This window comes from Pseudoliparis swirei, chromosome 4, assembly GCF_029220125.1.
Source record: "Pseudoliparis swirei isolate HS2019 ecotype Mariana Trench chromosome 4, NWPU_hadal_v1, whole genome shotgun sequence".
In the NCBI taxonomy this organism is placed as follows: domain Eukaryota; kingdom Metazoa; phylum Chordata; class Actinopteri; order Perciformes; family Liparidae; genus Pseudoliparis; species Pseudoliparis swirei.
Window position 1 is genome coordinate 10,577,304 of NC_079391.1, and position 18,950 is coordinate 10,596,253.

Below are 18,950 nucleotides of genomic sequence, written 5' to 3' on the forward strand. Positions count from 1 at the left end.
TACAGCGACGTCAGCCGCCTGCAGGCCTGCGGCTAACAACACAATCAGCATGCTTACACACAGCTGGCAGAGCCATCATCACCGAGCACAACCTAAACCGCCTCTCTCTGGAGACGTGCTAGAGACATGCTATTGTCATACAGATGTATCCACAATGTGTTGTGTAGGCTGCAAAGTATTCACCCAAACTGGCACTGGATTAACAAAACGGAAAAAAACAGCTTTTTTTGTCTTATACAACAATCTGCCACTGAGGATGCATGTTTTCTTGCGCTGTGAAAACAGAAATCTTCCTTGGTGCCACGTATGACAGGTGATCTGTGACAAGTTCCAAACGTGGCTCCTGCAGTTTGTGATGCTTACAAATTAGTGACTTGGCAACGAATTCCCAAAAAGGACACGTAACCAACATAATTTAAAAAATGTTAAAGACTGCAAATTATTACATTATTATAGTTATGTTTCAAAATGTTACACCCACATCTAATATTTATACATTTAGATGTATATGTGCCCTGCAGTCCAGCTGCTTGTAAACCCATGAGGGTTGGGCACACGACTGGAAAATAAATAATCAATCATCATATATCAAAACTAAATTCAGAGCAAAGCATAACCATATAGGGTCTGATATGTGATATCTGCACTTGTCCAACATTTCATTGATCTTCTTATCTACACCCAATCCTCGCCCGGAGTCTGGAAAAACAACATTGTTTGTTCACTTGGTGTTTCTCTCTCACATTAGCCTAATTATTTTTGTTGGTTTAAATCAGTGAGGCTCTCAAGGCCGTGGATGGAGAGTTCTCTGTTCATTAGTCTCTGGGTTGCACTGAACCTCAAAAGGTAAATGGGAACAACTGTTTTCCACTGCTCATTCTTAATTGTGTTAATGGTTCTGCAAGGTTCCCAATGAGCCGGCCTTCAGGACAACACGTCCGGCGGTGTTTAAAGGGCATGAGGAAGAGAAGAATATAAAGGACGTGTCTGGGGAGAGATTAACATATATATGGTCAGGTAAAAATGAATCAGGCAGCTGTTTTCAGCACGGTTAAAAATCTCCTTGCATCCATCACTGTGCCTTAAACAATTCTGAACATCTGGAGTCTGCACTGCCCCTTGTTCTGTTAATTAAGTTTACCTCATTTTTGTTGTGCATCATCATCATACAAGAAAAAGATTGGCCTCCACCAATAATGAACATGACATACTGCATGTTCATTGCATATGTTGAATAGTGTGATTCAGTCCATATTTTAAATAGAGAGCAAGCCTTGAACTAAATAAGGAGGCACTGAATTGAGTATTATAGAGAAGGAGAAAAAAAAAAGCATTTTTGGAAACCATCTTGAAAGGATGGAACGGGAACCATCTAAATCCCATGCCGTCTTAGATAAACAGGAGGGTGAATGGCCACATTGCTACCGAGCTATCCTCACTGCTCCCCAGATGCTGGGAAAGAAAGAAGGCCTTATGAAGGTGAACAGAGTCGGCCTTTCTGCAGGGAACAGACACGGCCTTACACACATTCAATCGTCCTGCCCACAGGTTGTTTACACATGCATCTGCACCAAAAGAGCAAGAAAAAATGGGCACAAACACAAACACACAAATATGCCCCCTCTCAATTGGTCCTGCACACCAGGAGGACAGAGAGCTGGGTGGCGAGAGATAAGAGCCGAGGTGAGCCAGGGTTGGAAAGAGGGGCAGCCAAAATGAAGGAAACATCAATAGTAAGTGTCTTAGCTGGGCTCGGGGCCACGATGAGCCACCAGACGAGCTTAAGCGTGCCTTGGCACAGTGTGGATGTGGAGAGCTCGAGGCATCTTCTCCCATTCTCCCACAAGAAATTTCCACCATTGAGGGTTTTGTTGATGGTGGTTGGGGAAAAACAGTTTGAGGCATTGGCACCGAATCTTATACACATTGGGACAGCATATTGTTTACAATGCGTCCATGTTTATTAAAACTCTGACTGATAAGTTGTGTGTGTGTTTCTGCCCCAAAGTAAACTGCCTCTTTTTAAAGTCTGAAAAGAATGACACACTCTCTACCTCTAATCAGCCTGCATCTCTGATATGTTTCACGAAGCCATACAGAGTTGATGCCATTGGCAGAGATACAGTCGGCTGAGATCACTCTGCAGCTCTTTATCCCCATGGCCTCCATATTCACGGTGCCCTTTCCTGGCCCCTGCCTCGGTTGGGGACGTTTGATTTCCATCCCTGCCAGACTATAATCTTCCATGCCTATCAAGCCTTGGAATGAAAAAGCCCGTCAGGCGGGTGCCCCACAAAAACATAAGATTACAGCGAATCAGAAATTAAAGTCAAACGGGAGGTAGGCGTTTGGAAGGAAGGGAGAAGACGAGCAAGGGCCCTCCAGAGCCGAGAGATTTGCTCCGTTTCATTAATGCTGATGAACTTAATTCAATCAATTCTCTGCCAGACATCACTGTGGTGGTAAACAACTCCAAATGCCATCTGCAGCGGCCACTGCAATAAAGCCATTTTCTTCACCTACCATTTCAAGCCTAGTGTAGATTTACTCTACTTACACAGGCGATAGAAGCGCTTCGCTGGTGTCTGAGGGATTTAGGAGCTAGGGGCAGGATTGTTTGGAGTAATTGGCCATTTTTTTAAAGTAATATCTGCTAAATGGCTGAAAATCAAAATCTCTGAGGCTCATATAGCTATAGCCATTAGGTAGTTGTAGTCCCATAACTGGTGCCCTGTTGTGTGTCAGATGCCAGCTATCAGTGAGGTGACAGAATGATATTGTACATGTTCATTAATTTGACATGTCCTTCTCACAGCCGGCATGGAGAAAACATAGATGAGTTGTTCCTGAGCAGGCCGGCAGACGGAGAACAGTGGAGATGTAAATGTGTGTGTAGATTTCTACCTGTTGTCATTAAGCTGCGTGTAACGAGGCTGAGGATCCGGGTCGCCATCGTTCACATCGTAACTGGCATCCGGGTCCTAAAGAAAAGACGCAGATACACCGTCAGAGTCAGATGTAAAAGTCAGTTTGGTACGTTCAAGATTTAAAAATCTGCGAAATGTTGAAACTACAAAAACAAGCCGCACAGAAATGATTCTTAACAAATTAATTTGCCACTTTCAGCACAAAGACGACACTATCGTTATTTAAAAATCTTCTGTTTATTCTGTTCTCTTCTTTATTTTGTGTGTTAATGTTAATGCATTAAGTAAATAAAGCGTATATATTTTGCACTTATCACAGACAAAGGGTCACAAAGTGCAGTCAATTAAAACTAATTGGCAATAACAGGGGCTAAAACATTTCAGCAGTTCGAAGAGGAAAGTACAATACACAGTAAAAGATGGTGAAATAAAAAACACTAAAACAAATAAGAAAGATAAATAAACTAAAAAGATTTTAAAAAGCAGGCCATATATTATATAATATATATAATAATAATATATTAACAGACTCCCCACGGAAAACATAACGTTTCAGCTAATTTAGGCATTATACTCACGTAGTTCTGCATCAAGTCCGGATGGTTCTTCTCGATTCCATCATCCAGGATCGACACCACCACTCCTTTACCCGTGTAGCCCAACTGCCACGCAGATTTCGCATTCAAGTCACGGTGGTTGCTGTTGTACTGAGGATGGAAGAGGCAAACAACTTAGGTGTCTCGCAGATAATTTGATTCCATCCGAGTGCTGACAAGAATTTACTTTTAACTCCATCTGGAAGAGCGTACCCTCAACAAAAAAACAAATGATCTCATTTAAGACATTTTGATGAATCGTCCACAATAAGTGCATGCTATTGATTTTTAGTCCATTTCTTCTTGGTGAATAGCTAAAGTTTCTCAATGAGGGGAAGGAGGTAATGCAAGCTTACAAAGAGAATTGCTACTCTGAAAGCATCAATGTCATGTTTGCATTAATTTCATTATTAATACCAAGCAAAGCACCCGTGAACTAGTTCACGGCGCACAGTGATCATTCCGTATGCTTTTTGATAAGCTCTTGATATTCATCTTGACCTTTGGTCAAAAGCCATGTCTGTCTTTCATCAAATTCAAAGCTCTAATTTTTTTAAGAGGACCGCCGGTTAAAAATAATGCGTCTCTGGACCACCGACACATTTTCCTCTCAGATGTCAGACCCTTTTGGGTGCAGCCTATCAAAATGGGTGAGGTGTGTTCTTCATCCTTGTTATGTCATTGACAGTTAATCCATCATGGGGAACATCAGTTAAAGCTGAATGTTGTGACCTGCAATGCTGATTTAAATTGGAAAAAGACCTTTTGTGACCGACACGCTGAGTGCATCATAAATCTGAGAGAGGCATATGCTAGGTTTAACTTTGAATATTGCTCATCAAGTGGGTCCTCCTGTTCCTTAATGTCAGCACACATCTCAGGTCTCTGAGCGCTTTGAGGCTTGCCCATGATTTATCATGTTTCATCATTTAGATGAATATATCAGTAAAATATTCATTGTTACACCGATGCAGACTATTAGCATCTGTCCACCAACAAACCCACCCACACTGCCTGGCCAGCCGGGTTCACTTTTAATAATTCCCATCCCTTCCGAACACACGTCATCCCAATAATTTACCATCTAAAATACACAGAGCGTATTTATTTTCCAACGCCAACCCAACAATAGAGGTTGTTTGGTTTGTGAACGACTCGTTCCTTTTTTGTAAGGTGGCAACATTTATATTCTTCGAAAAGAAGCTGATCCCGACAGGGGAAAGGATCTGAAAATATCGAAGGTAGTGCTCCAGTTTTCATCTCTATTTGGTGCTTTAATGAGCTTCACAACCTCACGGGAAACCCACTTATAAATAGATATTCATTTATAGTTTTTTTACACTCACACAAGTTCAGCATCCGTTTAGAAGAGGACCACAGAGTGCATCATATTCAAATATCAGCATGGTAGCTTCGGTAATATTCCAAGTTTCCTCTCATAAAAGATGTCATTTCCTCGTATGCCAATAAAGATGCTAGAGTGGCAACGATTTGGCTAATAATCAATTAGTTGATCAAAAGAGAATTAATCAGCAACTATCCTGATCATCAAAAATGCTGCAAACATTTGCCGGTTTCAGCTTCTCAAGTGTGACGACCTGCTGCCGTTTTCTTTGGTCGCGTCATGTATGATCGTCAGTGAAATATATCTTTAGCTTTTTCCAGACGTGGTTGGACAAACATCAGTGTGTTCTGATAAATTGTGATCGGCAGTTTTTTTGAATTCTTTGAAACGAAAGGATTAATCAAGAAAATAATTGGCAGATTACGTGAACATGAAAATAATCATTAACTACAGCTTTGAATTAAAACCATGAAATGTTTCCATAACAGGCAGGTTTTAATATCAGTGAAATACGATTACGTGTTATTAACCTACGGCAGAATCTATTTCATCGAGTCACATTAATACAACCAGGCAGAAGCCTCTTATCTACCCAGTTGCCCTTCAAATTGCCACTAACTAGTCCAACACACTGGGGAAGTTTGCCTCTGAAAGCACAGACATTCTTAACAACCGGTGATGCAAGTCTGATTTGCATCGACGTGAATTTTCTTCTGCCTGAAGCGCCCACAGAGTAATTGAAGGAAGAGTGGAGTCGAATAGAAAATCTCAGAGGTTGTTACGGCTGCTTTTAACAGGCCAAAGCATCGGTGACATTCTTTTAGTCAATCGAAGAAGAAAAATCAATCAAGTGAGAACAAGAGCAATTCAAGGTGAAGCATTTACGTTTCTACCTCCACGTTCTGTCTTTTTATGCTCTGTGGACTGAAAGTAAACCACGCATGTACTTCAGAGTTAATGCTATCCTTCAAGCTGATGTGAAGTTACTTAAACCTGTGCTTTGTGTTCTGCAAACAAGACACACAGCAGCATTAAGCACTAAGGCGGGATATGGGGGGGGGGGCACACAGCCATACTCACCAGGTACCACTGGTCACTGAACTTGGGATCCAACGGTTCTGTGAAGACGTCCCTCTTTCTCCTTCGTTTCGACACCTGTTGCTCGGCCCAAGTCACCTGAGCAAGCAGAACACAAACACAGAGACATTAGCGATAGGAACAAAGAGGTGAGGCGACGCTCAACAGACAAAGAATCCATGCACAAAGGTTACTGCTCACTGTCTTGTATAAAATAAAATAAAAGAGAAACATAAAATAACTAGAATGGGCACTCGGTAGAGCGCATACCTTCGCATATCACAAGCTTGGACATTGAATTATGAACATGTTGGCATTAGTTGCATGCCAATTGGACAAAAATGTATCGTGCTATGGTAAAAAAAAGATTTTGACCTTTCCATGACCTTGACCCGATCGATCCCAAAATCTATCAAATGGTTCCCGGATAATAACCAATCATTCCACCAAATTTCATGTGATTCAAGAAGATTTTGACCTGTTCATGACCTTTGACCTTGACCGTTGACCCGATCGATCCCAAAATCTAATCAACTGGTCCCCGGATAATAAACAATCATCCCACCAAATTTCATGCGATTCGGTTCAATACTTTTTGAGTTCTGCGAATAACACGCATACAAATAAATAAATAAATGCACGGCGATCAAAACATTACCTTCCGCATTTTCACTGCGAAGGTAATGATGTGCTGGACACGAGGGTCGACCATGTCAAATGAATTAATAGAGACCATAACTCTCGGCGGGACGACGGCAGACGGATTAGAGGCACAGGGGTGCCACGCGCGCCTCACTAATGAGACCTGCTGATAGAGTCCAGAGGAGCCGGGGACTAATTAAAACTTCTGGTTGACTGTGAAATGGGATGCACCCGAATCCATTATGCTTAATCAGGGGTACACCGGAATATGTACGCGCACTAACAATATACACGCAGAGGAACACAATCAGTGCACGTCTAACAACACAGCGGTCTGCGACAGGCTTCTCGCGAAGAGCGAGGAGCTCAGGCAGAAAGTGTTGACAGTAAGTCGAATGCAGACAGTGAAAGGAAGCCGCTGCAGAGTCGGGCTCGCTGCACAGAAAAAAAACACCCGAGTACACAAGACCAGAAAAGAATATATGTCAGAGAACGAAGAGAGCGAGAGAGAGAACTTCCGCAAGGACAGAGCACCTGGGAAGGGCGACCAAATATTCTCTCTCTCTCTGTGTCTCTCTCTCTGTGTCTCTCTAACTGTCTCTCTCTCTCTCTCTCTCTCTCTAACTGTCTCTCTCTCTCTCTCTGTGTCTCTCTCTGTCTCTCTCTGTCTCTCTCCGTCCATCTCTCTCCGTCTCTCTCCATCTCTCTCTGTCTGTGTGTAGATCACTAGAGACACAACGGTAAAAATGGAAAGTGATAACGCAGGTCACATTAGCTGCGACACTGAAGCGATGTCAATTCAACGCTGCCATAATGGAATGATTTCACTTCAAGGAGCAGAGAGGTTCGTGTGAGTGGGTTTGTGTTTGCTCGCTAACTGGCGAGAGGCTCGCCGAAGTGGAGGAGACTCTTTCACCGGGATGCATCCCATCCTCGCTGGGAGGATGAGCTCAGCCCTGGGAGGCAGTTCACACAGTAAACTGTGGGACAGCTTTTGCACAATGAGCGTCCGCACACAACCATGGGCCCCGACACACAAAGTTAAAGAACTAGTGTTGACAAACACTGATAAATGGCACCAAGCGTGGGAAATGGGAGATGAACTATAGCTAACAATGTTCTCGCCTTACTGTATATGCTCTGAATAAAAATTAGGAATATATTTAAGAAAATCTACCAGTCAATAAATTATTCTACTTCTGAAAAATGTACAACTGGCCATGGTTGCAATGGAAAGTTTGTGCCCATACTGTACATAGTTGCTATTCTCATTATAATGACAACATTGATATTTCTGTGATGTGCACTGCCGGTATCCGACATCTGGAGGACAACATATTTTTTAAACAATCAATATTGTTCTCGTAGCACTGAATCAAATGAAAAATGAATGCCATCGCATCAGCGACTCGATCTCATCTTCATGAATCACTAAATACATTTGAAATCTTTAGAAGGTATCCAGTTCCCTCGAGTTTGACAAAGCTATTCGTAAGTGAGATATTTACGACGTCTAATTCGTTTGAGACAGGAAGACAGTTGTTAATACGTTTCTCTCAGTCAGGCTTTAGTATCGGCTTTCTGTTCTAAAGCAAATGACAGTATTGATTAAACGGCCTCGACAGTCTGCGTGACAAAGCCGGTATGCAGGGGATGAATCCGGCATCATTACACAAGTCTATGTGCCGTCAGTCAGAAAGAAACAAGCTATTTTTCTCTTGCGTCACAAGGCGGTGTGTGAGATTTCCCCCCCCCCCCCTCCAGTTCCTGCTTTTCAGTTGCACATGTAACCGCGTCTGAAACCACTCTTGTTTTCTCACATACGTAGTAGGTTGGAACTATTTGAACAGGACAGGATTCTGAATTTTTTTATTATTATCTGGAGCAATGCAGGAGGTTTAATGTTCATGGCAACCGACCACTCACTGCGCCGTGTGTAGCTCGCGTTGCCTCAAATCCGCCCGTTAAACTGTCATTAATGTTGCAAAGCATGTTGTAACTTTTAACTCCCTTTGCTAATGTTTTGCATTTTGCAACAAAACCCACACACGAGTCATTTTAAATGTGTAATCGTATGCATGCCTTTACTGAACAATGTGAACGCTCCTGTTCACACTTGAGCTGCATAAGAAAAAGTAGAGAAACGCTTCTCGGTCTGCCGCAACTTCCAGAAAGATTACACCGACGTGAATAATTCGGAGTGCATTTACTAATTGCATCATATGCTTAGAATTCAATGCATAACACTTGAATTGTCTGTTACGCGTCTCGTTATTACTTGATCATTAAAAAAAAAGAAGGTTGTATGGTGATTTACAGCAGCCACAACACTGTACATCTTTAATAAAATTGTAAATGTGTCAATATTCAAGGTGCATTTGTTCTTCAAAAAGGAAAATCACCATTAAAGTTGAACCACAGGGTCAGGCTTTCACACTGCTGAAGACAAGGCAATAGCATTAGTGCTCAATCATAGCCTATATTCATTAAAAAGAAACATTTTAAAAAGCAAATTAGCTTCAGCAGAGTAGATACAGAGTGTGCGGACCAGTTCTGTGTGACGAATGTTGTGTGCAGCCAGTCGTCTTCACGTCACACACACACACTTCTTGGGAGTGCCCGTCAAAACCCAGCAAGACGTGACTTTACTGCAGTCGCCGTCACGAGGAAACGATGGCACGGATTACTGGCTTGGGTGTGTTCACAAACACACAATGAATCAGTTTCCCAGAGCGCTGGGGGGAAAGAAAAACTTCCTGAAAGCTGCGTAGTGGCACAGTAATTACCTTCACTTTAGTACATTCAGTTGCATTTGTTGGAAGAAAAACACATTTAGATTACTTACCAATAATTGTAATGTTGCATTCCAGACTTTTTTTTTAGAATAAACTGTTTTAATTTCAAATTGAAGTTGAGATCAAAGTCCCTTTTCTCAACAAAATTGTATTACCCTCTTGCCATATTCACAGTAAACAATAGAAGTCATATTTTTCAGCTCCAATCTCCGATTTCATACTCGGCAGATTTCCTATTCTTGGCAGCAGCGTAACAACAACAAACATTTCCATTTTCTATTTTGCGGTTTTCATGTGAAAAATATTTTGGAAAATTTATAATAGTCTCTTCAGAACCCAGAACTTTTCAAAACAGACTTTTTCATTATAAATGTGCTTTGGAAACGGTGTGCATCTCAAGCGTCCAGAACGATTCAACTCAAAACTCATGTTCACAAGCAGACTGCTGCTCGCTTCATGGTCAGCTGGAGAATCTGTCCAACAACTTCAATCTCCACTCTGCTCACTCTGCCCACCCACGTCTTTGTCCTTCTTCATTATACAAACACAGGATCCTCTTTGAGACCAAATGGAAGCCTCTAGCAGAGCACCATGACAATAAAAGGGACACATTATCAACTGAAGTACAGATGAGTGGTTGGCTATGTCATTCATATTCATACTGAAGGCTTTTTTATGTTACAACTCTTACTTTTCTTGCAATAGTAATGAAATCAGCAATACAAGCAGTCAAACAAATGATACATTACATTTGCAATGTTTGCTTTACTATATCAGTCCAATTCCTTCTCTTCTTCTCATCTAACCAAATAAAACCACTGACGCAAAGCAAACTGCCCACAACGACAATAACAACAACAACAGATTCAAACTGAATCAAACAGAAAACAGGAGAGTGCATGAAGGTAGAAGATGGACCCGAGCTTTAAATCTTCAATAGAGCCCTTAGCAGGGCTCTGGTCGCCGGTCTGTGAGATCTGGCACAGGTCCAGGTGTTTCTGTCAGTAATGAGACTCTTCAAAGAGACTCCACCGAGCCTTTTGCCCACGCTTCATCTCAACCCGTTTAAAAGCTGTGAATCTCGCTAGAATAAAGAATCCTCCCATTAAAAATATTGTTTTCATGGGGGGTTTTTTTAGAAAAGAAAAAAAACTGGGCAGCAGATGCAAATGGGAATAAAATTTCCAATGATCTGCAGATCAATAAATGCTTTGATCAGACTATTATGTGCAGCAAAGTTGCAGCAATGTATCATTGTTAATATCATAGAGAGTCGATACATAAAACATGAGGGGATTTGGTAAGATGTGCAAGCTATTGCAGCATTTGTAAAGCTCTTCAGGAATAAAAAATTATTAAAAATAGATCACAAAAAAACGTGTAGATTCCTGTGGGGGCTGACGAAGTGACCGGACCCCCCTGCACATACGGGAGGACCTGGAGCTGTAACGCTCTACTTTCTGTGAGGTGCTGCGGGGGGAAAGGAATTCAACAACAGGAAATGGAGCCTGTTCAAGGAAATCCCAAAGAGGGAGGTGGACCGTTTGTAACATGGACTCAAACCCAGCAGAAGTTCTTCTGTTCCCAGTGTGCACCTGCACAGCATGGCCAGTGATCGCTGCAGGCAGATCGCATGGACTTTTCTTATGGCTGTAGATTAGTTTGGATGTGTAAGATGCAGACTTATACATCTATATGGACACTATAATCCCCACTGACATCAGGAAGTCTCTACAGCTTCCGCCGGAAACTAAAAACACATCTTTTCCAACTATATCTGGATTGAAACACAGATTAGCACTTCAGTGGCACTTAAATGGCTCTTATTGTGGTACTTTTGTAGTTCGACTATGTTGAGGAAATGTTGTTGTTCTTAGTTTGTACTCTACGTTGAATGCACTGATTGTAAGTCGCTTTGGATAAAAGAGTCTGCTAAATGACATGTAATGTAATGTAATAATGTTCTTTGAAATTCACTGTTGAGGTGGACACAATTCAGATAAACATTTTCATAACATTTCCAGAAATGACAGAGGCAGAAAAATGGGGAGCCCTGCTAAACCCTTTTTCCCCAATTCTCAAGTTTTTGGTAAACCTTATTAAGAGAAGGAGAAAATACGTAAGAATAAATGTGGACCAGTGAGGACGCAGAGAACGTCCCTCTGCTGCATCTGTGCTGGAGCCAATTGGTCACTATTGATCTCCATGAAGCCAGAGCCATTTCAGATTAACTATTCATTGTAACCCTTTGAGCACCGGCTGCGCTCCGTTAACACACTTTAATGTTCTCCGGATGCACAGCGCCAGTAGAACCACGGAGGAACGCAAACTAATAAATAGCAGCCAGCACTTTAAATTATTATTTTTCACATCGACAGCAGGCGTCAGTGAGCAATGCAAAGAAGGCTGCTCCGTTTTTACCAAAATGATACCATTGAAGGCAAGATATGGAATTAAGTATCCTCGTTATATAGTTTCCCCACTGGAGACATGATTTTCAGAAGGCGTTCTAATGTTATAGTGCAGACAATTCAACAATTTACTTTTTCCACTTTAAAAAATCAAATGTTCCTTCTAAAATTGCAACAAAGGAGCCCTTAATCTTCTTACCTTGGGATCTTTTTGAAGACGGACATGTGTTCCCCTGTCATCTGACAGCGATCTCTTCACCACCCTGCGATGCCTGAAGTGATAATAATTATCAAATACCTGAAAAGACAAAGAGATGAGATCAGTTATCATAAGGACATGACCTCTGCATCTGATAAAGCTTCAATGATGTATGAAACGGCTGATCGTGCGAGTTCTCCTGGACTGTCAGAAATGCAGAATGGTTGAGTGCAGAACACCTGGCGGTGCAAAGATAGTTTCAAAATCTCAAAGCTCATCATAATGTACTAAAAATGGAGACCCAGAAACATGCATGTACTGGAGACATCTGACCAATTTGCATGCATGGAACAAAACATAAATTAAATAGAAACACAGTAAATACATTATTCATGAAATCATAACGGCAGTGTCAGTCCAACGGCTGACCAAAAGCAGCGTCAACGATTTTATAAGCACCATTGTCGAGTTACAGAAATCCTTGTGTTGAACCTGAATATGACTATTTTCCTTCTTTCTCTCAAGCAAACTGCCACCCAGGCCTTCTGAGGTTAACACATCTCAACATCCGTGGGGATGCAAATCATTTTTCTCTGCGAGGTTAATGGGCTGCATTAGAGAGTAAAACATGTGCTCACAATTAGAGAATCCGTTTCCATTGTTGTGAATGGAAATGGACTCTCTAAATGTGAGCACATACCCTCCCCGACGTACGCATTCCCCTGTGGGAAACCCGATACATGACCCATAACCCTCTGTGCTCAGTCCAGTTATTATCATGTGTAATAAAGGCCATTAATAGAGTTACTAGTTACTCTCTTTACATCGAAGAATTTGTTATCCGAGCAAAGAAAAGCACTCCGTGTAAAGGTTGAGCCGCTTCAGAGGGAAGACGACTTGATGGTGTGAATACAAGACACTTAACCAAGCTGTGCCTGTGGTGCATGAATGGGTCTGAATGGTCCTGATGGGCAGGCGGGACCCCCCATGGTAGCCCCAGTCATCACTCAGTGCGTTTACATGATGATATAATTCTAATCTTGCTTTCGTCGGACCATGCTATCTTTTGGGTCATCTGCTGTTATCCCAATATACATGGCAGTGAGTAATTCGAATCATTGCGGCAGCATCATATATCCGACGAGGTGGCGCTGGTACATGGCAGTGTAAAACAATCATTGGCGAAAGCATGTCATATCCGATACGATGGCTTCATTACAACTCGTGGTGATACAGCCATTTCCCCTTGACCTCTTCACCACTACCAACCACAACCAACAACAACAACAACATTTCGAGAAAGAACCATTTACTTTAGTATGTTCAACTCCTTCAATACATGAAGCATAAATTCTGTCTGCTCTTCGGTCCAGACATGTGTGGTGGCTCTTGTGTTCTCCATAGCGTTGTTTGTTTGTTTTCTGCCGGCCAGGCTCCCGGCAGTGACAACTTATCGTCCTCTCTTCCGGTCACGACATGGGAGGAGGGAGGAGGGCGGGACGGGAGACGAAAAGTCCAAGTCCTAATCAATTCACCGTCACCGTTACATGCCGCGATAGTCCGGAGAACAAAGGTGTTTACATGAAACGGATAATTCGATTTCAGTCCGACTAAGCCAGTTATTCGAATGCATGTAAACATGGTCAGTGTGTAAATGGATGGGAACGGGTGAATGATGACATGTAGTGTAAAAACGCTTCGAGTGACCGGAAGTCTAGAACAGTACACGGCACAAGTACAAACCATTTACCCGTTACCAGTCATAAATGTTGGGAAAAGTAGAAGTCGCCCGATGATTCAGTGAAGACTGAATGTTTTATAAACTATCCTTATCTATGGAACATGGCGGCTGGCTGCACAGCTGCCACTCACACGGAGACAGACGGCACGTTTTTCGCCGAGAGCCTCGATAAACATAATGAGGACCAAAGATCTGTCTGGATGTAATTAACTCTCGATAATAATCTAAATAACGGTTCAAGACGATATTGCGCTGCTACATAGACCAAAGGGACGACAACAGACTTTAAATTATGTTTCATATATTAAATATTTTGATCGTCTGAATGTTTGAGATAAGGGTAGAAACTAGAAAATATGGGCTATAACTTTGCAGACGCATGGTATTAATGTCAAGTATATCTCTCCCCGAAAGGATATCTCTCGAATAAATAACTTGATTCTAAAACGAGGGAAGACAAACTTCAGGGGCATCGGCCGATTATTCATTATTCATATAGCAGTTTTCAGATGTTTTAACAGCTTCATATGCTCTGAAGTGTTCATTAATGCTTTAATCATTAAACAGAATGTAGGAATGAAGTTAAACAGTCATAAACAAAATGACCACAGCAGATTTTAGATGGGAGTTAAACATAATTATGGGCAGCATAAACATATGAAAAGGATGAAATAATATCCGTATGTTGTCGAGTGATTGAGATGCGCTGTGCCACGGGAGAGGTTGACGAAGAGCTGAGGTGCTGCAGTGTGTGCTGCATTCCTTCGCTCTAAACAGAGTCCTGGTTCACTCCCCCGACCTCCTCAGCTCCCATTTAATCACAGAAACCGGCCGATTCCAGCCCGGCTCAGACATAAAGCCCCTTCACACAAAGCCATTAGACCATAGGGAGGCAATAACCACGAGGGAGGACACACTTTACAGTGATGTATAGCTCGGAGGGGGAACCACATCCCCACCACAGGTCTGTGTGAGCAACGATGAAAAGAACAAGAGGATATGAAAGAGGATAAACGCTGACACCCAAAGGCATCAGCTGAGCACACGGTCCCTCCTCCGAAGAAGAGGGGAATAAAAGCAGGTAGTGGGTCCATTGTGTGAGTCAACACAAGAGCCTCCGGGACAACGAGGTGGAGCGTGGCAGAGTCCGTCAAGCAACTCTGAATACACGGTCAACCAACGCTGTCGAAGACGGTAGAAGCAGCTCGTGCGTAGTGATGCATAATGCAGTGACTGGACATCATTACAGTTTCCTTGAGCAGCAACAATAGCAGTTGATTGAATACAAAAGTATTCAATTCAGAGATAAACATCTGGTTTTGGGGTCAGAAAATCTAAATTTAAAAAAGAGAAAACAACTTAATTTGAGACTCACCATCCGGTGAGAAATCACATGACGCAATCCACCGGAGAGAATACCGACCCCAATATGTCCAACAGCATCAATTCAGTGCCAACTCATGCTGGGGTTTTATTTAAATAAATATGTGTGTGCTAAAACCTGTCCTCACTTTTGAATATAGCAATAGTGTGGCAGGCTCATATGGAGGGGGATGCTGGGTAATGTAGAACATAAGTATCTGGTGGGGACATTTGGGTATAATACAAATGATATGAAATGTCTTCATTAGAAAGTAAACACTCTGTACATCTCGTATTGATAATGCACGACAAGGCACAGTACTCGCAAAGCTTCATGGCCAACTCATTTCAATACTTGTTGGACAGTAGATTTTAGAAGAGAGAAAACATTTTGCCTGGACACTTGAAACAACCTACAGAGACGACGTCTCAGACTGGACAGAGATTTGATCCAAGAAGACACAAAAAACTAAAAACCTGTTCATTATGCACGGACACATGCGAGAACAGAGGCCAGCTCACACTAAAAACAGCTCAGCTGTGTCAAACATATGCAAACACACACACACACACACTCACCACTCAACATGTATTCCAATCTACTGGTGCTAAACGTAGACCCCTGCAGCGTACTCATTATCTGGCAATCAGCAGCAGTTGAGCACTTACGTTTTGGACCATTTTATCTCAGAACTACGATGTTTCCGTGGGACTTTACTGCTTTCCATTGGGAAAAAAAAGGATCATTTATGAGAAAGGCATTTGAAAAAAAGATGTGGAACCAGAGACGGATCAGGACTCGTGAGTGACCATTACTGATGCGATAAACTGAGCGCTGATGGAGCGGAACAGGCTTCACCAATGCTCTCCGAGAGGCCTGTTACTGAAGTGAGGCATTAATCCATCAGCCTCATTAAAATGCATGTTACCAGACAGCGGGAAATTACTGTCCGCTGGTTTGTTTGCATGTTTGCTCCCATCCCGCCCGCCACATTTACCTTGTGGGAAAGCACTTATCGAAAAGGTCTGGTGTCTCCTCTCCAGTGACTGTTGACACAATTATGTTTTACAAAGAGCCAAACAATGTCTGGAAAGAGGTTTGAGGGCTGCAATAAAATGATATGAAACCATTTCCATATGGGGCCATGAATGTCAAGAACAAAGCCTGAAAATTCCACTTGAGGATGCCATTATTCCAGTTAAACAACAGACAACCATAATGAAAACATTTCACATCAATAACACATTTACTCTCAATTTCTAAGATAAAGTGCATTTGATTTGGGCTTATCGGAAATGTGGGCCATTACCATATTTTGTTTGTGCATCAGTGACTTGAGATAAATTGAGAAAATGAGACTTTCTTTGGCGATATAGCCTTCCCCAAATAACCCAGCAAATTGTTTATATAATGACGCTGGAGTCCAATTACTCAGTGCAGTGAATGGGTCGGACGGGGTCACCGACCGCCACAGTGGCAGCTGGACATAACCCGCAGTTTCTGTTTAGGAGGGCCGAGCGGACCGAGCTAGTCCCACACCTGAAAAATGGGTTTGTGCAGTTGATCTGCCTTTCTGCTAAACTACACTTTGTCATGAAATGTTTTCTTCTCATTGTTCTCCCCAATCTGTATCCGTCCCACGGCAGTCAGCATGCCTTCCCTTGCTCATTCGCCTTTAGTTTTGATGCTTGAATCAAAGCTAAACAGACAGTTGTGCTACACTGCAGTGGTGTACACAGGTGAAGTGGAAGAGTGCAGAAAAGTTGTCCAAATGCATCTAAATCATGTAGGAATGAACTCGCTGTTATAAAACCCTATAAGGCAAAGACAGGCTACCTTATTTATCAACACGCTGTCCAATTTCAACAAGCTGCCGGCCACATTCCTCTCCCGTGTTTATCCAGTAAAAAACAGATTATGATTCCTGGCACAGTCCACACTTTCACTACATTGTTCTGAAGAAGTCAGATTAGGCCATTAAATGATGTTGACAATCACAAGTGGATTAAATAGGATGGTGAAATATGGTGCATTTGAGTTGGGAGGATGGCTGGGAAATACCCCACTGACTTCAATATCTACATCAGATTGTGCCATGCGCTCGTCGGTTTACCGAGCATTAGCTTTTCCCACTTCTGCACCACCATGGCTGCCCGATGAAACAACCTTCCCCCTCGGGTCAAGACAGTGGAGTGGCAAGGTCGGAGGAGAACCCCGAAGCACCACTTCTCCCTCCTCTATGCACCCGACGTTGTGCTTGTTCTGCATTCAGAGAAAATGTGAGGGATAGTTACTTTACATTTGTTATGAACAGGGACTCGAGAAAAAAAAGTAAACTCAATTCCCCTTCATTGTATTGACCGTTTTGAAAATCAGTCCCTATTGTCCTGAAAACACTTTAGTGCCTATAGTGGGGAAAAAACATAACGACCCGGGCATTTGTGTCTTTTTCTCCCCAGTAATTTCTGAAGCCGCCTCCCACTGTGCTGTCAAACACTGACATTTATATAAGTCAACACATGAATGTAAATAGAAAAAAAGATCTATACTTTTCCATTGTTGTCAGTCCCATCAGTGGACTAAACACTGCATAACAATTACAATGTGTTGGGTTTTTAATGATGTGTAAACCAGACCTCGACTTGATGAGACTTACCAGTTCACAGGCCCGTTTCAGCTTTAACAAACTGAGCCGAACCTAAAACTCTATGTTGATGAACCTTGTGAAGGATAACTCGAGTTTTCAATTCCAGAACAGCAGATCAGAGGTTTTTTTATTCGACCCGGAGTATATTCACTCTGAGTTTAAGCTTGTCGTGAATGAAAAGAAGTTCACGATCGCAAGTCAACAAAAGGCGGAGCTACTCAGTTCAAACTGAAATGCTGTTAAAACCAAAACATGTCCCGACTATAAGCCTATTCAAAAGAAAAAACTCACTTTCAAACTGAAGTCTGCAGCTTCACCTTGATCCTACTCATTCAGAAATTGCAACCAATCAAATCATGAATAATCATTCAACCTGGAGTTTTCCATAACCTGGGCCACATTTCAGAAAGCAGGTTAAATGAAAACAGAGTTAGTTAACCTTGAGATGAGAAACACTCAGCTCCAGAATAAGCGAGGTAACTTGACCTCTAGGTCGGTTACCATGGTAACGGACTCTGAATTTAACCCACTAGTTGGCAGTTTTGTCATCTCTTGTAAAGAGCTACACACGCTACTTTTCTTCCTCGTTTATTGAGTCTGTATCAAGTGTGTATCAAAGGTTTACTGTAGGTCAGAATGCTGGTTGGATATTGAGTTGTTACACAGGAGAACGTTAACGCCGTCAGTCATTTCTTTGAACATTGTATTTTCATGCATTTAAATATACATAGCATTACATCACCCTCAGCATCAAACCGATGCATGTCCTCTTTTTTCCTTTACAACGATGTGACTGTCAGTTTATTAGAAAATCCACCAATATGTTTATCGCACATAATGCGTCATATCATTTTAATGGTATTTTCTGACCTAGAGGTTCCGTTACTTTGCTTATTTTTGTTTGTTTCTCATCTTTAGGTTAACCAACTCTGTTTCCATTTAACACGCTTTCTAAAACTGGGCCCAGATTATGGAAAACTCCAGGTTACAGATTGTTAAATTCCTGTAGTGGAAGAGAAGTGAACGGTGGATGTCTGCTATACTATCAGTCATGTTTTTTGTTATCGTTGGTGAAAGGTTGCCTGCATAATTTCGAGGGAACAAGATGTTCACTTCTTGGCAACTCTAGCAGAGCTTTACTGTTGGCAGATATCATCCTGTGATGCAATGCTGGCAAACCCCTTGACTTTTTTATACTACTTATGAA

At 42.1% G+C, this 18,950-nt stretch overlaps 1 protein-coding gene across 3 annotated transcripts in view; it reads right to left on the reverse strand.

The window, feature by feature from the left end:
* furina (furin (paired basic amino acid cleaving enzyme) a) overlaps nt 1–18,950 on the reverse strand; it is a 70,403-nt gene that overhangs the window by 19,734 nt on the left and 31,719 nt on the right. For all 3 annotated transcript variants that reach the window (XM_056412894.1, XM_056412895.1, XM_056412896.1), the window contains exons 3-6: nt 11,993–12,091; nt 5,949–6,044; nt 3,506–3,634; nt 2,905–2,981 (exon numbers count right to left, since the gene is read on the reverse strand). In XM_056412894.1, coding sequence (XP_056268869.1) covers nt 2,905–2,981; nt 3,506–3,634; nt 5,949–6,044; nt 11,993–12,091 — 401 coding nt within the window. The remainder of the gene's footprint in view (nt 1–2,904; nt 2,982–3,505; nt 3,635–5,948; nt 6,045–11,992; nt 12,092–18,950) is intronic.